Source organism: Meles meles, chromosome 1 (genome assembly GCF_922984935.1).
Source record: "Meles meles chromosome 1, mMelMel3.1 paternal haplotype, whole genome shotgun sequence".
NCBI classification, from domain to species: domain Eukaryota; kingdom Metazoa; phylum Chordata; class Mammalia; order Carnivora; family Mustelidae; genus Meles; species Meles meles.
Genome location: NC_060066.1, coordinates 206,284,250 through 206,307,969, shown reverse-complemented (window position 1 = coordinate 206,307,969; position 23,720 = coordinate 206,284,250). Strand labels below are relative to the sequence as shown.

The window sequence follows — 23,720 nt, the reverse complement described above, 5'->3', positions numbered from 1 at the left end:
CCTCGAGGTTCGTCCGTTGTTGGGATTTCCACTGTGCGTCTTCGGCACCTGTTACGCATCCGCACGCCTGTCTGTGGACCCTGGGTGGTTTCCACCTTGTGGCTATTGTCAGTAATGCCGTGAACCCAGGCCTGCAAATACCTCTTCCAGCCCTTGCTTTCCGTTCCTTTGGATGTGTACCCAAAAGTGGGCTCGCCGGGTCATATGATAATTTGATCCTTAGTTTTTCCAGGAACCGCCATACCCATTGTTCTCATCTGCTGCGCCATTTTACATTCCCACCAACGGGATGCAAGGACTCCTCTGTCCCCACACCCCCACCAACATTGGTTTTAACCCGGTTTTTTGACCGTAGCCATTCTAACGGAAGTGAGGTGGGAGATCGTAATCTCTCCAATAGATCAATAACGCCAACAGCCAGAGCGTGCATTTCTCGACTATTTACCGCACCTCACGTGGCTTCCTATATATTCTGTGAACTGTATGTGTGTTTACAAAAATACATCCTCAAAAAAAAAAAAGAAGAAGAAGAAGAAGAAGATCCCTGTGGGGTAGGAACTGTTATTATCATTATTATCATCGAGTAGGCTCATCAGTTGCTGCAGGAGGTTAAGGAACTTTCCCCAAACCACACAGCCGGTCAGGGGAAGTGGGGCTGAGTTTCAGATTCAGGCCGTCTGGCTCAGGGCTTCTAGAGAAAGAGACGTCTCATTCCTCGGGTGTGAATTTAGCTGGGAGCATCTAAAATCTAAGTATCTGGGGGTGCCTGAGTGGCTCAGTTGTTAAGCATCTGCCTTTGGCTCAGGTCATGATCCCAGGGTCCTGGGATGGAGCCCCACACCTGCTCAGCAGGGAGCCTGCTTCTCCCTCTCCCACTCCCCTACTTCTGTCCCCTCTCTCGCTGTGTCAAATAAATAAATAAAATCTTTAAAAAAAATAAAATCTAAATATCTGAAATTCCTTGTGAGTTCACGGGAATATTAAAATAGCTCACTGAGCTAGGGAAATTCGGCAGTGTGAGATCCAAAGTGAGGATGGTAGAATTTTCTTGGGATCCCCATTCCCACAACTGGCTGGGGCGGCACCATCTAGTGGGGGATTTGTGTGGGGAGGGAATGTGGACCCAGTGCTTTTTTCAGCCTAGAGGAGCGTTGGGGCTGTAAGTTGAGGCCCCACAAGGATCCCGTCTGGGGGTGAGGGAGCACCTCCGAGAAGACCACACTTGAGCTGCCCCTTTAAAAGAGAAGCCTGTGGATTTTCCAGGCAGAGCAAGCAGGAAAGGACACCCCAGGTGTTGAAACAGCACGTGCAAAGGTCCGGAGATGTTTGGTGAATAATTTGGCCCTGGGAGAAAAGGACAAAATGGCATGTTGTTGGCAATGTGTAAAATGGAAGCCAAGCTAAGCATTTGAAGAGGAACCTCTGCCCCTCCCCCACTGCCCCACCCAATGCCCTGGAAAAGGGTTTTAAAGCTGGGGAGGAACTGATGGTCTTTGTTATTTGGGTGAGAGAGGAGCAGGCAGAGAGGCTCCAGAGTGGGGCAGTCAAGGGCATGACCTTGACCCCAGGTGGCTGGTTCAGAGCCCTGCTCCCTGGTGGCCTGTGGGGTCTCAGGCAAGTTGTGCAGCTGTCCCCCACTGTGGTGTCTATGTCAGTGCTGCGGGGACAGTTACAGTGACCCCGTTATGAGACTGAATTAGTGGGACGTGCTCAGACCAGTGCCTGGTGCTTTCCTACCACAGTAAACATTGGCTCTTGAATTTGTGTTCCACTTACAACAACACAAAGGGATGACGTCACCGTTCTCTACGTCAGAAGTCAGGGTGGACTCAGCTGGTTTCTCTGCCCCAGGTCACATGAGGCCAAAATCAAGGTGCTGGTGGGCCTGGGCTCTGACAGAGTCTCCAAGGACAGTCGGCTTCCAGGCTGATTCTGGTGATTGGTGGAACTTAGCCCGTGCGGTTACAGACTGAGGGGCCCTTGGCAGGCTGGCTGTCCATGGGCATGGCTCTCAGCCCAGAGAGGCTGCCCACATTCCAGGCTGGTGGCCCCCTTCTTCTTCAAAGCCAGCAGCATTGGGTCAAGGCCTTTTCATGTTTCAGATCTCTCTGACCCCCTGTTCTGGCTCCTCTGTCCAGCTCCAGCCAGAGAAAGTGCTCTGCTTTAAGGGCTCATAGCATTAGACTCGTCCCACCTGAACGATCAAGGATATTCTCCCTCTTTTAAGATCAGGGATTCGTCACCTCCACATCCGCATAGTCCCGTGTGCCATGCGAGGGAGCAGAGTCCCAGGACCCAGGTTTGGGGCATGGATCTCTTTGGGGGAACCCATGCTTCCTGCTGTTGTTAATCCTACCTTTTGCCTGCACTGTTGCCGTGGGGAGGGTGTGGACTTTCGGGGTGGGTTTGAGAGCTTTTTGGAGGAACCAGTAAGGACAATGTCAGGAGCCCTGGAGAGAGGCGGCGGGTGAGCTGGGGGGTGATATGGGATGGGAAGAGGCAGGAGGGGAGTGCATCAGTCCCCGGGGCCCAGCAGGCATGGAGAGGCTCAGAGATGAGCTGGGGGTTGGAAATACACATTGGAGAATCTGGGGCTGGTGCAGTGGCCCCACCTGTGGACGGAGTGAGAAGGAAAGGGAGCCAGCACTCGAATCCTCAGGAATTGTGGAATCTGGGGCCAGGCATAGGGAGAGTTGCCCAGCACAGAAGCCAAGGAGAAATCAGAGAGGGAGCAGAGCCAGCAAGCTGCGGCCGGGCCAGGGAAGAGATCAGTAACATATAGGTAACACATCGAGGGTTTACTTTGTGCCAGGCAGGGTTTCTGGACACTTCCACGTACATTAACTCATTTAATCCTTATGATGAACAACCCTCCGAGGCAGGCACTATCATTTCCCCCATTTTACGGATGAGGAAGTTGAGGTCACACACAGTGAGTTGGGGCCTGGGAACCCTGCGCAGGCAGTCTGATTTCAGGAACCAGCCTCTTCTTGAGGCTTTGCCCCTCCGCAGGGCTCCCCCAGGGAGACCAAGGTAGGAGGGTGTCACTGACAGAGGGAGCCAGAGACGCCTCCCCTTCCCTTCTCCTCCCAGACTCTCACTGTCTCACCAGAGCCCAGCTGTTTCCTCATTTCCTTATTCTTTTGAAAACCCCAGTTTTCACTACTTTGGCACTACATCTTTCTTGAGGCAGTAAGGAGGATGGGGCTAGGGGATGGGACAGCCAAGAACCAAAAGGTCAAAGGAAACAGATCTCATGCACACACACATACACACACACATACCATTTAATTTTAAACACGTTGTCCTACTACCTTGAAAATTCCTCCAAACAGTACCTCCTGTCAGTCCCGCAAAGCACAGCATATGAAACCCATTTTCGCCCCGGGAAGCAACCACAGAGAAGCAAGAGACTTGCCCCAGGCTGCAGGGCTGGTGGAGGGGGGGATGGGACTGCCGGCTTCCCAACCCCAGAGCCCCTCCGCCCGCTCGCAGCAATAGTGAGCGGTTTGGCATTCTCTCCGCATGCCAGAGTTCCAAGTGCGCTGTCGCGTGTGTTATCTCATTCATACCTCACCGGTAAGCGCCAGGCAGTTCTGTTGTTGTCTGTATTCACCGAGGAGGAAACCGAGGCACGAAGAGAATAGGTCACGTGCCCAAGGTCACCCAACTAGGAAGCAGGAGAGCTGCACTTTGAACCAAGGCCCCCACCCCGAAAGCCAATCCGATAAGCACCACGCGCTCCTGCCTCTTCATCCCCTTAACCATGAGGCCGTGTGCCTCCCGCGGACAACAGTGCCGGCTGCCGGACTGAAAGCTGTATCCGAGAGCCTCTCCTGCTGGAACTCCGGGTCCTGGCAGGGAGCGGAAGGCCATTTAGAGTGGGCGTAGAGTGACAGAGGTGGGTTTCATAGAAGGACTCCTAGAGAGGGTCGTCAGACTTAAGGAAACCACCCAGGATGGTGCAGTGCCCAGAGCCACTAAGAGAGAGGGACTGTTCCCACCCTAGACCTAAGGCTGAAGGGGTTACATCTCCTGGAACCCCCAACAGGAGCTGTGACTTTTGGTGACCCCACAGGACGGGAGCCAGGGGAGTAAGTACCCCAACCTCTCTCCTCCCTGCTCGGATCTCTGATCCCCCATTGGCCAACCCCAACCGGAAGCCAGAGGCAAGGAGCCCATCAGCCCATTGACAAAGCCATATGGGCTGGCCTGCTGGGGCAGAGGGCCATGGGGAGCAGGTGGGTGAGGATTGGGGGGGAGGGGAGTGGAGGACGTCTGGCAGGGGACAGGAGGTGAGGACCCGGAAGGCTGTCAATGAGGTAGAATGAAAGACCAGGGACTGGGGGCTGGGGGACCCGATGGGAACAGCATGTGGCTGGACTGGGCCGACTTGAGGACAGAGTGTGAGGGTGGGGAGATGGGGACGGAGCCGGACTTGGAGGAGCTGGTGAGCTTGAGCGGGGAGCCAGGCCTGGGCAGGTGAAGGGGAGTGCCTGCAGGGAGTGGATGAGGAAGCAGAGGCCACAAGGAATCAAAGAGGAAGGGAAGGAGGAGGAGGAAGGGAGGAGGAAGAAGGTCACGCTCTGAGACTTCGCTTCTGAGTTCCAGATGAGGCAGGGCTAAACACTGGCTCTGAGGGAGGGTTCCGGATCATCAGGAGCCTGGGCCGCAGGGAGACTTCCTCAAAGCCCCGGGGTCACTGAGCTGATGTTTGCTGTTAGTGGATTTGTCGAAGTCTCAGTGTTTTGTGGACCCACTAAATATTTTAAAAAGATATTTAAAATGTAGGAGACTGTTTTAAATGCATGTTCCAGGGGCCCCTGGGTGACTATTGGGTTAAGCATCTGACTCTTGATGTCAGCTCAGGTCATGATCTCAGCGTCCTGAGATCGAGCATGGGGTCTTCTTAAGGTTGTCTCTCCCTCTACCTGTGCCCCCCCCCCACCGTGCACACACACGTGTGCCTGCGATCTCTCCCTCTCTCTCAAGTTAATTAATTAATTAAAAATAAAATAAAATGCATGTCCCGTATTCAGTTCCACCCCACTCCTCTCCCCCTATTAAACTACTGTCTACTCTGAAAAGCATAGGGGACAAGTCAAGGATACAGATTTTGGTCCTGACAGTGCCACGGGCCAGCATCTTGATGTTGGCTGAGACCCTTCATCTTAGCTAGTTTTTTTTTTTTTTTAAGATATTATTTATTTATTTGAGAGAGAGAGAGACAGAGCACAAGTGTGGGGCAGAGAGGGACAAGGAGACGCTGAGCTGAGCACAAACCCCAACACGGGGCTTGATCCCATGACCCTGAGATCAAGATCTGAGCTGAAACCAAGAGTCTGGCCCCCATCCGACCGAGCCAGCCAGACGCCTGCGTCTTAGCCATTTTTAGTATTGCAGTAAAATACTCCTAACATTTACCATCTGAACCGTTTAGACGAGTGCGGATTAGCAGTGTTAAGTGAGTTCACATAGTTATATATAACCAATCAGAACTTCTTCATCTTGCAAAACTGAAACTCCGTACCCATTAAACCATCAAGCAATTCCCAACTTCCCCTGCCGCCGGTCCCTGGCGGCCACCATCCTACTTCCTGTTCCTGTGAGCTCGACGACTCTGGGTACACGTCACGTCAGTGGACTCGGACGGTGCTTGCCCGTGTGTGCCTGGCTTATGTCACTCAGCATCAAGGTCCGCGCCATGTTACAGCGAGTGTCGGGATTCTCTTCCTTTTTCAGGCTGGATAATACTCCATTGTATGTACTTGGTGCATTTTGCATAGCCACTAATCTGACCGTGGACCCTGGGTTGTTCCCACCTTCCAGCTGTTGCGGCTAAGGCTGTGAACACGGGCGTCCAGATATCTCTTCGAGCCCGTGCTTTCTGTTCCTTTGGTTGTATACCCAAAAGTGGGCTCGCAGGATCGTCTGGTCATTTTATTCTTAATTTTTTGAGGAACTGCCATACCGTCTTTCTTGTTGAGCTACACTTTTTATTTTTATTTTTTAGATTTTTTAAAAATTTATTTGAGAGAGAATGAGAGAGCGTGAGCATGAGAGAGGGGAGGGTCAGAGGGAGAAGCAGACTCCCCGTCAAGTAGGGAGCCGGGTGCGGGACTCGATCCAGGGACTCCAGGATCATGATCTGAGCGGAAGGCAGTTGCTCAACCAACCAAGCCACCCAGGTTCCCGAGCTGCACCTTTTAATGAATGCACCTGCGAATGGTGAATGGTGGGCAGCTCAGCAGGATGGGAGCCTGTACAGTCCGCCCAGCTTAGCTGGAGGGCTTCTGTCCCGACAGTAGCTTTTAGCAATTTTCCCAGGAAGCCGAGGCTCTTACTCGGCTGTTACAGGGCAGCCCCAGGAAGCCCTCTCTTGGCCTAACATGTGGCAGGGGCTCACCCCATTTGATGGAGTCATTCAAAACTTCCTGCTTGCTTTGATTTCTTAATAATGGGCTGACAGCGACTGGGGAACTGAAAGTTATGAGTGCTGGGAAAAGAAAAACAAAATGCAGTACATAGAATTCCTCTCTGATGGGTTATCAAGGGTTCTTGGAGCAAGAGATCAATGAGAATGGTGACAACCATGGCGTGCGTGGCATTTCCCAAAGAACGGATGTGTTTTAATATTAGAAAAAAATGCTTTCTTCTTGAGGCCAGATTGAGGTTTTAGGATATCGAGCAGATAGTACACAGAGTTCCCACATATCCACCGCCCCCCAAGCACACACACAGCTTCCCTTATCATTAACATCTTGCTTTAAAATGGGACATCTGTGGGCTCCTGGGTGGCTCAGTGGGTTAAGCCTCTGCCTTTGGCTCAGGTCATGATCCCAGAGTCCTGGGATCAAGCCCCGCATCAGGCTCTCTGCTCGGCAGGGAGCCTGCTTCCCTCTCTCTCTCTGCCTGCCTCTCTGCCTACTTGTGATCTCTGTCTGTCAAATAAATAAAATATTTAAAAAAATAAATAAATAATAAAAATAAAATGGGACATTTGTTACCACTGAGGAACCAATATTGATATATTAATATTAACTAAAGTCCGTAGTTTACATTAGGGCTCACTCCTCACATCGTATATTCTGTAGGTTTTGGCAAATATATAATAAGTATACACCACTGCTGTGTCATACGGAATGGTTTGGCTGCCCCAAAATCCCTGTGCTCCCCCATTCATACCATCCCACATCCACTTTGGATGGCATGAATCCATCCCTTTGGAATTCTGTCCCCTTCCAGTTCCCTCCAACTGGAAAGCACTGATCTTTTTACTGTCTCTATAGTGTTACTTTTTTCAGAATTCCATATAGTTGAAATTGTACACTATAGAGCCTTTTCAGACTGGCTTTTGTCACTAAGCACTGTGCATTTCCTTGGTTTCGCCATGCCTTTTTGTGGCTTGATAGCTCATTTCTTTTCATCACTATTATTTTATTGTACAGATGTACCACAACTTACCTATCCATTTACCTCTTAAAGGACATCTTGGTTGCTTCCAGTTTGGGGCAATTAAGAATAAGAATGCTATAAACAGTATCCAAAATAAATGAGTCTTAAAACTCAACAATAAAGAAACAGACAACCCAGTTTACAAATGGTGGTAAAAGATATGAATAGATGCCTCACCAAAGAAGATACATAGATGGCAAATAAGCCTATAAAAAGAGGCTATAGTTTTCTTCATATAGATCTTTATATATTTTGTTAGATTTTTACCTAACTCTTTCTGTCTGGTCTTTCTTTCTTTTCCCTTTCTTTTCCTTTTTCTTTCTTTCTTTCTTTCTTTTTCTACTAACATAAATGGTGTTATGCTTTTAATTTCTTTTTTTTTAATTTTAAAAAAGATTTTATTTATTTATTTATTTGACAGAGAGAGAGACACAGTGAGAAAGGGAACACAAGCAGGGGGAGTGGGAGAGGGAGAGAAGCAGGCTTCCCACAGAGCAGGAGCCTGATGCAGGGCTTGGTCCCAGGCCCTGATATCATGACCTGAGCCAAAGGCACTGAGCCACCCAGGTTCCCCATGTTTTTAATTTCTAATTCCAGCTGTTCATTGCTGGTATTCAGGAAAGCAGTCAACTTTTGTGTATTAATGTTGTATCTGGCAACCTTCCCATAATTGCTTATTAGTTCTAGGAGTGTTTTTATTGATTCTTTGGGATTTTCTACCTAGGCAATCATGTCATTTGCAACCAAAGACCGTTTTACTTCTCCCTTCCCAATCTATGTACCTTTTATTTCCTTTTCTTGTCTTATTGCATGTCCTGGCTAGGACACCATACTGTGTTAAAAAGGAGTATGAAAGGGGACATCCTTGTCTTGTTCCTGATCTTAATGGAACATTTCTAGTTTCTCACCATTAAGTGTGATGTTAGCTTCAGGGTTTTTGTAGATGTTCTTTATTAGGTTGAGGCAATTCCTCTCTATTCCTAATTTGCCAAAAGTTTTGTGGTTTTGCTTTTCAATAATGAATAGGTGTTGAATTTTGTCAAATGCTCTTTCTTCATCTAGTGATATGATCATGTGACTTTTCTTCTCTAGCCTGTTGAGATGATAGATTACATTAATCTATTTTCAAGTGTTGACTTAGTATTGCATACGTGCATACTTGTGGTGTACAATTCTTTGTATACATTGTTAGATTCAATTTGCTAATATTCTGTTGAGGATTTTGCTTCTATGTTCACAAAAGATATTGGTCTGAAGTTTCTCTTGTAATATCTTTGTCTGGTTTTGGTATTAGAATAATGTTGTTCACATACAATGAGTTAGAAAGTGTTCCTTCAATTTCTCTTCCCTGGAAGAGGTTGTAGAGAACTGGTGTTACTTTTTTCCTTAAGTGTTTGATGGAATTCACCAATGAATCCATCTGGGCCTGGTGCTTTCTGTTTTGAAAGCTTTTAATTATTGATTCAAATTCTTTAATAGATATGGGCTTTTTCAGATCATTTATTTCTCCTTGTATGAGTTTTGGTACATTGTAGCTTTCGAGGAGGTGGTCAGTTTCATCTAAGTTATCAAATTTGTTGGCATAGAATTATTTATAGTGTTCCTTCATTAGCCTTTTAATGTCTATGGTATCCGTAGTGATGGTCTCTTTTTCATTTCTGATTTTAGTAATTTGTACCCTCTCTCTTTTTTTCTTAGTTAGTCTGCTAGAGTCTTGCCAATTTTATCAATGTTTTCAAGGGATCAACTTTTGGTTTCATTGATTTTTCTCTATTATTTTTGAATTTTTAATTTCATTCATTTCTGTCCTAATTTTTTCTTCTGCTTGTCTTAGGCTTATATTGCTCTTCATTCTCTAACTTCTTAAAGTGGAAGCTTAGATTATTGATTTTAAGTCTTTCTTTTCTAATATATGCATTCTATGCTATAAATTTCCTTCTAAGCATTGCCTTTCTGCCTCCCACAAATTCTGATAAGTTTTATTTTAATTTGCATGTGCTTTCATTTCATTTGGATAATTTTTTCTTTTTCCTAAAGCTTCTTCCTTGACCAGGATGCTTAGAAGCATGTTGTATAGGGGTGCCTGGGTGGCTCAGTGGTTGAAGCCTCTGCCTTCAGCTCAGGTCATGATCTCGGGGTCCTGGGATCAAGTTCTGCTTCCCCCCTCTCTCTGCCTGCCTTTCTGCCTACTTGTGATCTCTCTCTCTCTCTGTCAAATAAATAAATAAATAAATAATCTTTAAAAAGAAGCATGTTGTTTAATGTCCAAATACTCTGGAATTTTCAGCTATCTTTCTGCTATTGATTCCTAGTTTGAATCTCTCATAGGCTGAGAGCATGCTTTGTATGACTTCTGTTCTTTTAAATTTTAAGTTTGTTAGGTTTTGTGGCTCAGAATCTCTCTTGGTGAATGTTCTATGTGAGCTTGAGCACAATGTGCATTTTGTTGTTATTTGGTGATGCAATCTGTACATGTCGATTAGATGCGGTTGACCGGTGGTGGTATTCAGTTCAGCTTTATCCTCACTAATTTTCTGCATATCTGTCCATTACTGATATGAGGGTGTTGAAGTCTCCAACTGTCATAATGGATTTGTCTGTTTCTCCTTAAACTTCTATCACTTTCTGCCTCACTTATTCTGATGTTCTATCTTTAGGCACATATAGTTAAGGATTGTTTCGTATTCTTGGAGAACTGACCCCTTTCTCATCATATGTAATGCCTCTCTTTACCCTGGTAATGCTTCTGGCTCTGAAGTCTGATTTTCATCTGAAATTAACATAGTTCCTCCTGCTTTCTTTTTGTGTTTCAATATTTTAAGTACCCAAGCGTATGATAAAAATTTGCAACATAGTTAAGAACACAGACATTTGAATCAAGCAAATCTGAATACAAGACAGGCTAGCCAAGCTGGGTGACTTTGGGCAAATTAAATCATTCTGTGGCTCAGTTTCCTTATGTACAAAACAGAGAACAATCCCTTTGGATTATTGTGTAGATGAAATGGAATAATGCAGTAGTGCACTTAGCGTACTTCCTGGCATGTAATGTTAAATTAATATACTCTGTTAATATAAGTTATGATATTACTGTATAATAATATAAGCTATATAATATAAACTATTATAATATTATTGATACAAGCTATTGGTATCATTGTATCATGGGACTTTACACTTGTCTAAGTGCAAATACTCTTTCTATGAATGTCAGATGAGGCACTCCGAGAAGATAAATTTAGAAACTAATTGCCAAGTCTCAGGCCGGGGTAGATATCTAATAGACACAGTGTCCTGAAAGGAGAAAGACTTCACATGTGCCCTGTAGCCACAGTCCAGAGCCCCACGCTCCAGGAATGTAGTATTTCCTCCTGGGTGCTAACCTTTGCTCACTCTTCTGACAAAAAGAAAATTACAGAGGAGCCTTCTGCCTGGCATTGCCAACTCACAGACACATGGTCTGAGCTGGAGTCCCTTTCGTTCTGGATAGGAGTCACACCCGGCCCCCTACTGAAAAAGCAGATCATCACTGATGAGATAAATTCTGAGCAGCTTTTAAGAAGCAATAGAAATAACTAATCGCATGGGAAAACCTTCATTGCAAGCCAAAGTTTTGTAAAAGTAGGTATAAAACTGTATGTTATATGGTGTGATCTCAGTTTTGTTTGAGCTTTTTAAAAAGCTTGTAAGCACAGACAGGGTACTGGAAGGAAGTGAACCACAGTGTTAACAGTGCCCGCCTCTGGGGGATGGGAGCCTAAGTGGTTTTAATGTCTTCTTTGTGCTTTTCTCCAATTCTCATTTTCTGTAATATTTTTTTAAATGTGATTTTTATAAAATGTGGCCAACTCCCTGCCCAGAATATGTGCTCATTCAGACTCCCCTCAGTTCCCTTTGCCTCTGTGCTGTCTGATCCCCCGCCCCACAACGTGGGCACCTGCTCTGGGTCTGGAGTCAGAGACCGCATCCCCAGCCCCATCGCACACTAACCATGTGGCCTTAGCCAAGCCACTTCACTTCTCTGACTCGGAGCATCATCATTTTTGAATGAGGGTTGTGGTGACCAGCCGGCCAGGGAAGGGACTTAGCACCTTCTGGTACCCATACTCCCTAGTAGGTGTTGGGGCCCTGGCTACAGCTGTCTTCCTTCTGTATTTCAGTCTGCAGACATCGACAACCATCATGCACTTATTGAATATAATGAGACCGAGGACAGCTTTGTTCTCCAGGACTTCAATTCCCGAAACGGCACCTTCGTCAACGAGTGCCACATTCAGAATGTGGCCGTGAAGCTGCTGCCCGGAGACATCCTGAGATTCGGGTCCGGAGGGCTGACCTACGAACTCGTCATCGAAAACGCTCCCTCGGTGAGTCCAGGCCCTTGCAGGGTAGGGGCCAGAGGTGCGGTGTCCTGTCGCCTTCTGTGCATCCAAAGGGTGGTGCTTGTCCACAGCGTATCAACCGAATTTCATGCTGGGTCCACAAGTGACCCTGACCTACTGGATCTTACAAGGTTCACACCAATCCAGGTGGATCCTGGTCGGTGGTGTGCATCTTAGCGCCCTCTTCTGGGCATTTCCTGGAATGACATGTAAGAGTTGCACAGGGGCCAACCCAGAGCCATAGCGTTCTCCTGTAAATGGAAACCTTGGTTCGGGCAAGAGGAAAGAAAACTCAGATGGATGCTTCTTTTTACGCAGATCAGCGCTGTGCAGCTCCCTTGCTTTGTGATCAGCCAGGGTTCTTTATATGCCTGGGTCTCAGGCTCCCCGATGATGCGTGGCGCTGAGAGGAAAATCTATCTGTTGAGTGTGAAAGTCAGTGTCCGCCTGGAGCAGAGACTCAGGGCACGGCAGCTGTTACCGTACCCTGAACAGAAATGTCCTTGGGATCCTGACCTCTAATATGGTCAGTTTAAGCAAAATGCAATACAAAACTTCCCCGTTAAAACTCAGTCCCACGGAAGACACCATTCACGGGGGAGGCAGGCTGGGGTGGGGTGGGGAGTGAGGGAGGTTAGCAGCTCAGGCTTTGGTTAGAATCCCAGCTCCACCCCTTGCATACTCTGGTGTGCTCCTGGGCAAGCCCCTGGAGCCCCCAGAAGCTCCCATTTCCTCCACAAAATGGGGCCAATGACAGCCATGACCTTGCAGGCTCACCTTGAGGGTGGAAAGAGATGATTATAATTGCAAAACTAGCACGGTGCCCGTTCGCGATGAGCACACAATTAATACCTGCCATGTGTGTCCCAGAGAGATGGCGTCTTTGTCTTACTCGCTGCCCCCAAGAACGCTACATGGACTGGGGCCTCCAAGGCTTAAAAGCCTTTCTGGGACAAGGCTGGGTATAAATAAATCAAGTTTAGAGGATCGAGACAGACTCCTGGGGTTTTGAGCCCATAGGCAGCCCTAATTGCGTACCCCAGAAAGACGGGCAGCATCCCTCAGGCTGCGTGGGCCATGATGCCACATCCATCACATTTGGCTTTGAAGATGTGGGGCAGATTTTTTTGGTTGCTGCTCAGCTGCCTTATCCTCCTTAGACCGTTAAAGTTTGTTTGCTCATGGTACGTACCAAGGTCCTGAGGCAGCCCTGGGGGGGGCTCCTGACCCAGAAGGTGTTGATGCAATCAAGAGTTCCCAACATGGATAATAAGGATCCCTCCACACACACCCCTACATCAGAACCCTGTGGGGAGCAGACCTACAATGCACATTCCTGGGCCTCACCTGGGCCCAGGGACTCATACTTAAGGTTGCCAGAAAAAACACAGGACACCCAGTTAAAGCTGAATTTCAGATAAACAGCAAATAATCTTGTAGTATAAGTATGTCTCAAATATTGCAAGGGATTGCTTATGCTAAAGAAATTATTTGGTATTTGTCTGAAATTCAGAGTTAATTGGATATCCTATATTTCATTTACATATTTTTAAAATCTATATATTTATTTATGTTAAATCTGGCGACCCTACACAGCCTCCCTGGGAGTGGGAATATGCATTTTCCCAGGCTCCTTGGTGATTCCAATATACCCCCTACAGAAGGGAAACCTAAATATGGAGCCCCTTGTCTAGAGCATTTACAGATTTTTTTTCAGGAACCAAAGAAAATGGAGTTTCAGACCCCAAGCCTATAAATCCAAGTTTGTGAAGTTCGAGTCAATGTTTCTCAAACATGTCTGATTTTAAGAATGTTTCTGGAATGTTCAACAAAATTACAGGCTCCCAGGCCCCCCTGCCTGGGAAGTTCTCATTTTGTGGCTTGCCAGAAGGGGAAAGGGCGATAATGTCTGCATTTTTTTCATACGAAGATATTTATGGAAATATTATTTATAGGAACACAAAAATTGAAACCTAAATATCCATCAGAAGGGGGCATTGTTTGAAAAAAAAAAGTACGAGAGTTCGTTTGCATATGGAAAACTGTGTTGCTTTTTAAAAAAATAGCTTTATGGAGGGCGCCTGGGGCGGGGCTGAGCCAGTTAAGCGTCTGACTCTTTTTTTTTTTTTTTAATATTTATTTTTATTTGTTTATTTACAGCATAACAGTGTTCATTGTTTTGGCATCACACCCAGTGCTCCATGCAGTACAAGCGTCTGACTCTTAATCTCAGCTCAGGTCTTGGTCTCTGGGTCGTGAGTTCAGGCCTCACATGGGGCTCCAAGCTGGGCATAGAGCCAACTTACAAAAAGGGGGGGAGAGAGCAACTTGATGGAGATATGACTGACATACAGTCAGCTGCACGTGTTTAAAGGTTATAATCTGATGGGCTTTGACCCACGTGTGCACCTGAGTAACCATCGCCACGGTCAAGACAGTGACCATATTTGTGGCCCCCAAAAGGTTCCTTGTGCACAGGGCATTTGTTCCCTTGCCTCCAGTCTACATAACATAAACTTCATTCATGGTAAGCCTATGATTCAGCCCATTTTTGTATGCTTTTTAAAAAAGATTTTATGATTTACTTGAGAGATAGAAAGAGCACAAGCAGGGGGAGTGGGAGAGCTGAGCAGGAAACCGGATGCAGGATTCGATCCCATCATGACCGGAGCCGAAGGCAGAAGCTCAACCGACTGAGCCACCCAGGCGGGCCCCGTTTTGTATGTTTACGGAGCTGGCCGTCACCACAACCTCCTTTCAGAACGTTTCCATCCATTTCTGTTCCTCCCCCCAAAAAAACCTTGGAGGTACTTAGGGTTTTTTGTTGTTGTTTTTAATTTTTAATTTAATTTTTTTAAAGATTTTATTTATTTATTCATGAGAGACAGAGAGAGAGAGGCGGAGGGAGAAGCGGGCTCCCCAATGAGCAGGGAGCCCGATTCAGGACTTGATCCCAGGGCTCCAGGATCATGATCTGAGCAGAAGGCAGATGCTTAACCATCTCAGCCACCCAGGCGCCCTTTAATTTTTAATTTTAAAAATCGTGGCCAAATACTGAAAGCATTCACCCTCATAACAGACTTTAAGTATATAGTTCCTTGCCGTTACATTCACGTGGTTCTACAGCTGTCCCCAGAAATCCGTTCATCTTCCCAAACTGGAACTCTGCGCCCATTCAATAAAACTCCCTCCTCCTTCCGCTCCCAGCCCCCATTCTTTCTGTCTCTCTGAATCTGACTGCTCCAGGCCCCCCGTGTAAGTGGAATCTTACAGTGTTTGTCCCTTTGGAACTGTAGTATCGTGTCCTCGAGGTGCATACGTGTCATAGCAGGGGTCCGAGTCCCCTTCCTTTTCGAGTAAGGGGATCCTTTTGAGCCAAGGAATATTCCATCGTGTGTCTACCTCACGTTTTGTTGAGCCATTTGTCCATCCATCCATCGACGACTGCTCCCACTTTTTGGCTATCGTGAATAAGAATGTCATGCGTACAGGTGTACGCATGGGTACTTCACTTTATGAGATGCTTCTGATATCAGATAAACGTAAGAAACAATGATCAAGACCTTGAACCTTGACTACAGAAGAGGACACTTTGTAAAAAGAGAAATCAGTAGAGTAGCAGGAGTCACGGATATGAATGAAACTGTGCTAAGTGATTTTCCTGCTCGCCCTTATTTAACACTCACAACAATCTATGGGGTGGGTTCTCTCATGATGCCCATCTGACAGACAAAGAATCCAAAACTCAGAGAGGTTAAGTAATTTCCCCAGCATCACACAGCTGGTCAATGCAGAATTAAGCTCTGTCCCCACTTGTGGGGAATAGAGAGAAGAAAACCATGTAATCTAATGCTAGCCAGAGCAGTGTCCCCGACTGGTTTTCAAAGGGACCAAAAAACACTCCTGTGGTCACTTGAATATACACACATTTCTTTAAAATTGTTATTTCTATAAGCATTTGTGTCCCACTTCATCCCCAGGTGACGGCAAGGAGCTGCACAAATGTTCCCCTGGCCTGTGGCCAGGGTGCTTTCCCGGCCTTTCCCAGGGAGCCACCTTACCCCGCAGGACTCGCCCCTTGTCCATCCTCCCCAAAGTGCTCTCTGCTCAGGGCATTCCTATATTGAGGGACTTTCATGCAAGCATCCTCTGAGGTCTTATTAATGGAGGGGTCCTCTGCGGGGCCTGGGGTGAGGGTAGCCTTATGGACTGGAAGGAGGGAGAGGAGGGAGGGAGGAAGGGAGGAAGAGGAGGTAAGGAAGGGCATCTATCGTTTAATACTTTGAGGTCCAGCCTTCCTAAGAAATTTGTGGCCCTCTTGATTGCCATGCTAGCCTTTCTGACTGGTTTTTTGGGTCCCAGGTGAGGGCACTGTGTTTTCCCCCAAGGTGGAGTTTTCAAGGAGAATCATCATGAAATCAAAAGGGTTGGGCGTGGTCAGAACTAGTCCCTTCCTGACAAAGAGTTCCCGAAGGAAAACCTTCATTTCAGGCTTTGTGGTGGTCACCATAACCAATCGGAAGGGACGTGACAGCCTTTTCTTGGGGGTGGGGAGGTGGGGGGAAGGTGGGGGTGGGTTAGGGAGCCACATGTGTTAGCGGCTGTCACGGTGCGGGGGATGCGGGGGAGTGCGCATCCTGGTCTGGCTGCCTCCGGCACAGCCCCAGCCCTGCTCTTGTGCTCTGGGCTTGTGCCCATGTCACCTGACTCTCACGCCTCGGTTCCCGCTGCTGTAAACTCAGGGAACTAACAGTCCCTACCTCGGGAAGTTACTGTGGCATTAAGAGCGTAATGTATGTAAATCCCTTGGCTCAGCCTCCGGCCCTCTGACAAGCTCGTGGTAACTCTCAGCTCTAGAATCAGGCAAACAAGCACTGTGGCAGCTAGGATACCTCCTATGGGAGTGTTCCTTTAGCCAGGAAACCTCCCAAGACCTCCCCAGCCAGCAGATGGATACACGTGCATGTAAATTACCTGTGGGATGACATCCAAGATGAAAAACTGCTCCCCCAAATCCCTCTTGGTTGACGAAATACATTGGCACCTGCCTCCAAGGATATATTCTGGAACATGCTTTGTAAATCATAGCTCTTTCGCCAAAATCTAACCTAGGGCTGCCATGTTGCACAACGCCAGGGTTGCCATTCACATCAGAGTCTATATGGATGATGTCACCCTCCTCCCCCCCGCCCCCCCGCCCCGCCACGCCTCAGCTATGCAGGACATGAGCTGCAGGGCCATTTGCAATGCCCCCCCCCCCCAAAAAAAAACAGGGAAGTAGAGTCTCCATTTCAGCACCGGGAGTGGGCAGTAGATGTCGCAAGCTGGACATGTCCACCATATTGTGGGTTTTGTCTGTGGTTGCCTTTTTGAGTGCTTTCTGGTCTCCGGGAAGGGAGGTGTGGAAACAAACTGTCCAGTAATGGTGGTGGTGTTCTGATCGAGCAGCCGGGCAAGGAAACCCACCTCGCCCAAATCTATAAATCGTGTCTTTCTCTGTTGCGAAATATGGCAAGTCTAATGGAAATCCCCAGAAGGCAGAAAGGAAGCCAGGTGCCCCAAGTGGTGTGTAGAGTTGTTTCGTGAATGGGTAGACAGCCCTTGGCAGCAGTTTTCCTCGCCCCATGCATGGTCCCATCAGCAATCGCCCCGGAAAGGGCTCTGGGCTAACCTTGACCACAGGGGCCAGCGGGGGGCCCCACAGTGGTAAACTTGACTACCCTTCCCCTTAGCTGCTCGGCCCTGTTCCCAGGCCAGCCACCCTGTCCCATGTGACCTGCATACCTCCTTTGTCCTTCCTGCCACGTCATGATAGCCCACCCGACACAGAGAACGCCTCTATCAACCCCCATCCCTTTGCTGCTCCCCGCTGTGATGGAGAAGCGCAGCAGATACAGTGAAGGAAAGCAAGTGCTTTGGATTTCGATAGATTCAAGTTCAAACTCCAGCTATAGCTAATGTCACCTCTGTAAGCTTTGGTTTCCAGTTTTTGCCAAGCAGATACTCAGTAATCCCAGGTCCCCCTTCTCCCTTCAGGATTTCCATAGAGGCCACTGGGACCACCCTGTCATTGTATAAATGGTGCTCAAAGATTTCCTGCAACTTCCTTGAGTTTATGTATTAGCTACAGCCAGTGCTGGGAAGGAAAGGCCACTCTCCACGTCCTTGGGGGTCGAGAGGCTTTTCCTAACCATGGGGTGCCTGGAGCACCACAGTCCTTCACTGGGGGTGGTCAAGGGCGAGCCCCAGGCCAACCTGCTGTGCTTCCTGCTGATGGGGAAGATTATCACTGCAGTAAAAACAAAAGCCACCAAGAGTAGAAGAAAACGCAATTGCATTTATTGGCTTCCTTACTTGCCTCCACTAACGTTTTGCCGGCTGTGGCTGCAGCTCCCGGGCAAATCGTGTCACGCCCTTTCTTCTTCCTCTTTGCTGGTGATGGTGATGTCTGACCCACACTGTTCAGTATGCATGGGCTGCGTACCAGGAAGTACTCTAAGGGTGATGATAGACAGGCACTAGCTCGTTCACTCCTCACCACGAAGAAGCACTGTTGCCATCCTGATTTTTCAGACGAGGCACGAAAGCATCACATCGTCAGGGTCACACCGATGGTCAGGGACAAAGAGGGAGCAGCGCCTGATTCCGTGTAATGCTGAATCCCGTGCTCCTAGCCTGACGTTGGCAAACTACAGCTCACACGCCACATCCAGGCCAGCACCTGTTTCTGTAAATAAAGTTTTATGGGAAACCAGCCATCCTGTTCGTGTCGGTGTGGCTACGCCTGCTGTCCTGCTTCGACAGCAGAGTGAGCTGGGCAGAGCGTACCACACGCAGACCTGGAAACATCTGCTGCCTGGGTCCATGGAAAACATCGACCAGGGTCTGCTTATAACCCCATGCTCCACCGACTCTCCCCTTTTACTTAGCTTTCTGAAAGAGGAGCTGAAAATCGAGGTGAGGACAGGGAGAAGGACCGCTCGAGCCCTACTGTGTTCCAGGAACTGGGCCGTTTAATTGCTTTTTCTCGGTAACTGAGGAATAAAAAACAAAAATTGGCGAGCTGAAGAAATAGATTTGAACAGTCTTTTCACCACATCTTTTTTGAAAAAGCTGAAAATATGTGGTTCTAAATATATAGATACATGTATCTATGCATTTGCTCATGTGATATAATCACATTCAGTTATGTCTGATAAGTACGCTGGCGTTAATATAGAACATACATAACAGATGCGTATTATACATGTTCGTGTTTCTTCCACTGGAAAGTTTACTTTGAAAACTTTGGAATGTTCTTCCTGGTATAAGTTTTGAAAAGATATTTGGGACTTGTAGTCTGAAGTCTGCTGTAGCTAGAGAACTGTTCGTTTGTTCAAAGTTTCTCTATGTCCTGTTTCACTACTGGTCTTATGGTTGGCTCCTTGGTCTTAAATCACTTCTTCTGTGGGCCATTGCTTTACTTTTACAAGTTTAAAGATAAATGTGGTGCATGTTTACAGGCTGGTGGGTTGTATCAGGTCTATCACAACTCGCATAACACCTCTTGTTCTGACTAGGTCCTGATGCTTGTGGTGAAGCCGCAATAAGCTTGTTTTCCAGGAAATTTTATTGTTTGCAAGTGTCGGAAACCCAACTCAAAATAGTCTAAGGCGGGGGTAGCGGCAGAAGGAGTTCTTGGAACTGAAAAGGCCGAAAGAACCAGCTTCAGGCCCAGCTGGATCCAGGTGCCCAAACAATGGCCAGGAATCTGTCTTTTTACCTCTGTTAGCTTCACAATCTCAGGCAGTCCCTTGCCTCACCTGTAGTGAGGTGGCAGCCAGCATCCCCAGCAACATTTCAAGAAAAGAAAAAATTTCTTAATTAGCTTGACTTGGACCATGTGCCTATTCCTTCCTGAACCTGTCACTGAGGCCAGGGACATGGAATGGTGTGATTGCCAGGCCTGGGTCATGGTCTCTCCCCTGGAGCAGAAGGGATCAGCCTCACCAGAATTGCATGGACTCGAAATTGTGGGGGGACAGGCTGTCTGCTCCACAAAATGTAAGGTACCCCTCTAGAAGATGGAGAAATGGATGCAGGGTGGGCAAAACAAACAACAAAGAAATGCCAGACATCCATGACATTAGGAAGCCTTCCCATTGCCTCAACCAAATGTTCCTAACAGGATTGAGAGTAGGAATTTGGGGGAAGAGGGAAGAAAATGAGAAATAATCCGCCTTTCCGTTTTCCACTAAAAAAGTCTGAAGCTGATCCCCAAGGAAGCCGACTAGCTCATCCCTCCCCTCTGGGGAATGGGTGTGATGAGAAGCTCACGGAGCCCGGAGTTCATTGGTCCATCCTGGGAACGGTGGCCTTTCCATCTTCACAGCACTTTTGCGTAGATCCCATTCTTGAGAAGATGTTGCCTTGCCTGTACCCAGGCTTTAGGGACCAGTGACCAAATGGACCACAGAACTCTTCAGAACGAACATCTTGCTAGACAAGCTTTGTCATCGCTAACCTGATCTCCTAGTTGTGCTTTGAGGACTCTGTGGGGACCCGCTGATGTGACGAGGTGCCCTGAGGCCGGGTGTTTCTTGTGGAGTGGAGGGGCTGGGCAGCCTCAGGCAGGGTGTCCTCAGCAAAAACTCACACAAAAGGACTCTCGAAGTCTGTGTTGCCATCAGATGTCTACTGGCCCCCCAGATGACACTGGCGGGCAGGGCGGGGATGCAGAGGGGAGAGGCAGGCAAAGCCTTGGCATCCTGATGAAACAACCCAGCCCAGGAACCAAGGAACCAGCCGCGGCCCTTTCCAGTACCCTCTGGCCGCTCGCACTTTGTGACCACACTAGAACCACGTTGCTGCTTCCTTTTTCTTAACTTAGTGGGAAGTCATTCATTCTTTCACCCCTTCAGTCTTTCAATCTGGCAAGGCTGACCTGAAGTAGACCTCATCTAGGGGTAGAAAAGACTACTTGCAAAAATCTGGGTCTTTTCTCATTAGACTCTATTTACCATTCCGTAGACTGACCTGGAAGCTAGTTAGAACTTGAAAGGGGAAACTGGGGGCACCTGGGTGGTTCTGTGGGTTAAGCATCTGCCTTCAGCTCAGGTCATGATCCTCTAGGGTCCTGGATTGAGCCTCATGTCAGGCTCTCTGCTCAGTGGGGAGCCTGCTTCTCCCTCTCCCTCTGCCCCTCCCCTACTCATGCGTTCCCTCTCTCTCTCAAATAAATAAAATCTCTTTAAAAAGGGGGGGACGACCTGTAGGCTAGAAGACTTACAGACAATGGGGAAACTCGATGGAACAGATCTCTTTTCTAACCCAGCTGCTAAAAATCCAAAGGAATGTTTCTTCTGAACCCCACAAAAGGACCTGCTCTCTGAAGCTCCGAAAATCCTATATAACGTGTCAGGTCCCTGTTCCAAATGTACAATCCTGATTTCTCACACTGGAAATCTTGGACACCATTTCTCCTTTCCTGGGGTACTTAAAATTAGTACCCCGCTTAGAGTTCGCGCAACACCCCAGGAGCTGCGGAGGTAGGGAAGGCTGTTGGCCCCGGTGCCGAATGGCGCCCCCTGCTGGCCGTTGGCGCCAATGTCTGTGTTTTCTGTGGATCAAGTTGAACCTTCTTCCTGCGGTCAGGGTGACTCTTTTCCACCTTCGCCCCTTCCGGTCATTACAGTTGTGTAGCTGTAAGAGTAAAGTTCAGTAAACTTTATTTGGTAAACTTCTGGGGCTGAAAGCAGTCCCCGAGAGCTCTTCCATGAGTAAGCTACACTAGGAGTTGCGTAAGGATTTTGTACCGTTTTCTCCTGGTGACTCAAAGTCTCCTTCCCGGCTTTAGTAATTAACATTTTCATTCTGGAATAATTTCTAGATTTATATAAAAGTTGGAATGATAGTACAGAGAGTTCTCATATACGCCTCCCTTCATTTCCCCCATTTGAAGCATTTTCTGTTACCACAGTACAGTTTTCCAAACCAAGACACCAACAGTGGCCCGTGATTATTAACTCAACTTCAGGCTCAGCCCGACCCAGGGCACCACGCTGCCTTTCGTCACTATGTCCTCTTAACCTCCTCTGGTCTGTGACAGTTTCTTAGTCTGTCTTTCACGACCTTGATAGTCTTGAAGAGTCCTGACCAGGTGTCATTCTCCAGGATAGCTGACTGGACTGGATTGTGTTCATCTCTGATTTGCCTGATCCTCTTCTCTTATTAGTCTGGGACTATGGTTTTTGGAAAACAAAGGTGAAGTGTCCTTGTCACATATCGGGGGACCCATTATCCACATGACTTCCCTGGGGACGTTAACTTCTTCGCTTGGCTAAGGTGGTCTTTGCCAGGTTTCTCCACCAGAAAGTTACTGTTTTTCCCCTTCCACACCCTGGTCTTTGGAAGCAGGTCACGAGTATTGTCTACCCCCAAAGGAGAAGGGAGGAAGGCGCAGACAGTGAGACTCAAGCCCCGCCTCCTGGAAGGCAGCCTATCTACACGTGCTCAGTTCTTCCGTGAGGAAGATTGCCTCTCCTTCCCTGTTTACGTAGTTCCTGAATCGTGTCCTTGTATCAGGATGAACTGGTGTGTATTCGGTGTATACTTTGGGTTATGATCCAATCCCACATCATGTCTTGCTGCTCGAATAACACCCAGCCTTGCCACTGGGAGCTCTTTGAGGTTGGTTGCCGTGTCCTTTGACAAATCCCCACCCTTGGCTTTGGAGAAGCTCCTCACTCTCCGCTATTATGCGATGAACCAGACTTGCCGTGTATTTTTCCCGCCGCACTCCCAGAGGCCTTTCTACTTGTGCGGTTTGCCAGTTGTCCCCTTCAGCTCAGACAGCCGACACCTGCTGTGTGTCCCGGGCATGACGTGGGGTGCTGGGCACAGCCGTGCTCCGCTAGAAAATATTTACCGCCCGGCTCTGAAAAAATAAGTGCGCACATAGAGCGTAAGGCTTACTGATGGAGAGAATGAGTAACCCATTCTCTGCAAATAATAATGAACTATATGCCGCTCTTTAAAGTAAGTCGCGGGGCGCCTGGGTGGCTCAGTGGGTTAAGTCTCTGCCTTCAGCGCAGGTCATGTTCTCAGGGTCCTGGGATTGAGCCCCGCATCAGGCTCTCTGCTCAGCGGGGAGCCTGCTTCCCCCTCTCTCTCTCTGCCTCTCTGCCTACTTGTGATCTCTGTCTATCAAGTAAATAAATAAAATCTTTAAAGTAAGTTGCGTATAACCTATCGATTCTCATAGAGCGCTTTCACTGACTTTGGCTGAATGTCCACGCCCACAGCCAACTTACCTTCACAACTGACCAGGGGGTGGCTTCCCAACCGATATCTTTGTTTGCATCCCCAAGTAAGATAAGAGTGAAACGAGAAAGATGTATGGTAGAACTTCACGTGTTTATCAGTGACCTTTTTGCTACACCAGATAATAGTTTTCAAATACTTCCTCAAGAATATGTCCTCAATTTTACATGCTACTAATAATTTTTTTAAAGATTTTATTTATTTATTTGACAGAGAGAGAGATCACAAGTAGGCAGAGAGGCAGGCAGAGAGAGAGAGGAGGAAGCAGTCTCCCTGCAGAGCAGAGAGCCCGATGCGGGGCTCGATCCCAGGACCCTGAGATCATGACCTGAGCCGAAGGCAGCGGCTTAATCCACTGAGCCACCCAGGCGCCCCACATGCTACTAATAATTTAATGGCTCTAGACACAGCATGCTTTTATATAATTTACATTGTTAACATTTTTTAAAAAGATTTTTATTTATTTATTTGATAGACAGAGATCACAAGTAGGCAGAGAGGCAGGCAGAGAGAGAGGAGGAAGCAGGCTCCCTGCTGAGCAGAGAGCCCGATGCGGGGCTTGATCCCAGGACCCCAGGATCA

The 23,720-nt window shown here is 47.7% G+C and overlaps 1 protein-coding gene across 1 annotated transcript in view; it reads left to right on the top strand.

The window, feature by feature from the left end:
• Positions 1 to 23,720, top strand: part of FHAD1 (forkhead associated phosphopeptide binding domain 1) — a 125,638-nt gene that overhangs the window by 10,538 nt on the left and 91,380 nt on the right. Inside the window, exon 3 of the mRNA XM_045979202.1 lies at positions 11,616 to 11,822. Within this exon, the coding sequence (XP_045835158.1) occupies positions 11,616 to 11,822 (207 nt within the window). The remainder of the gene's footprint in view (positions 1 to 11,615; positions 11,823 to 23,720) is intronic.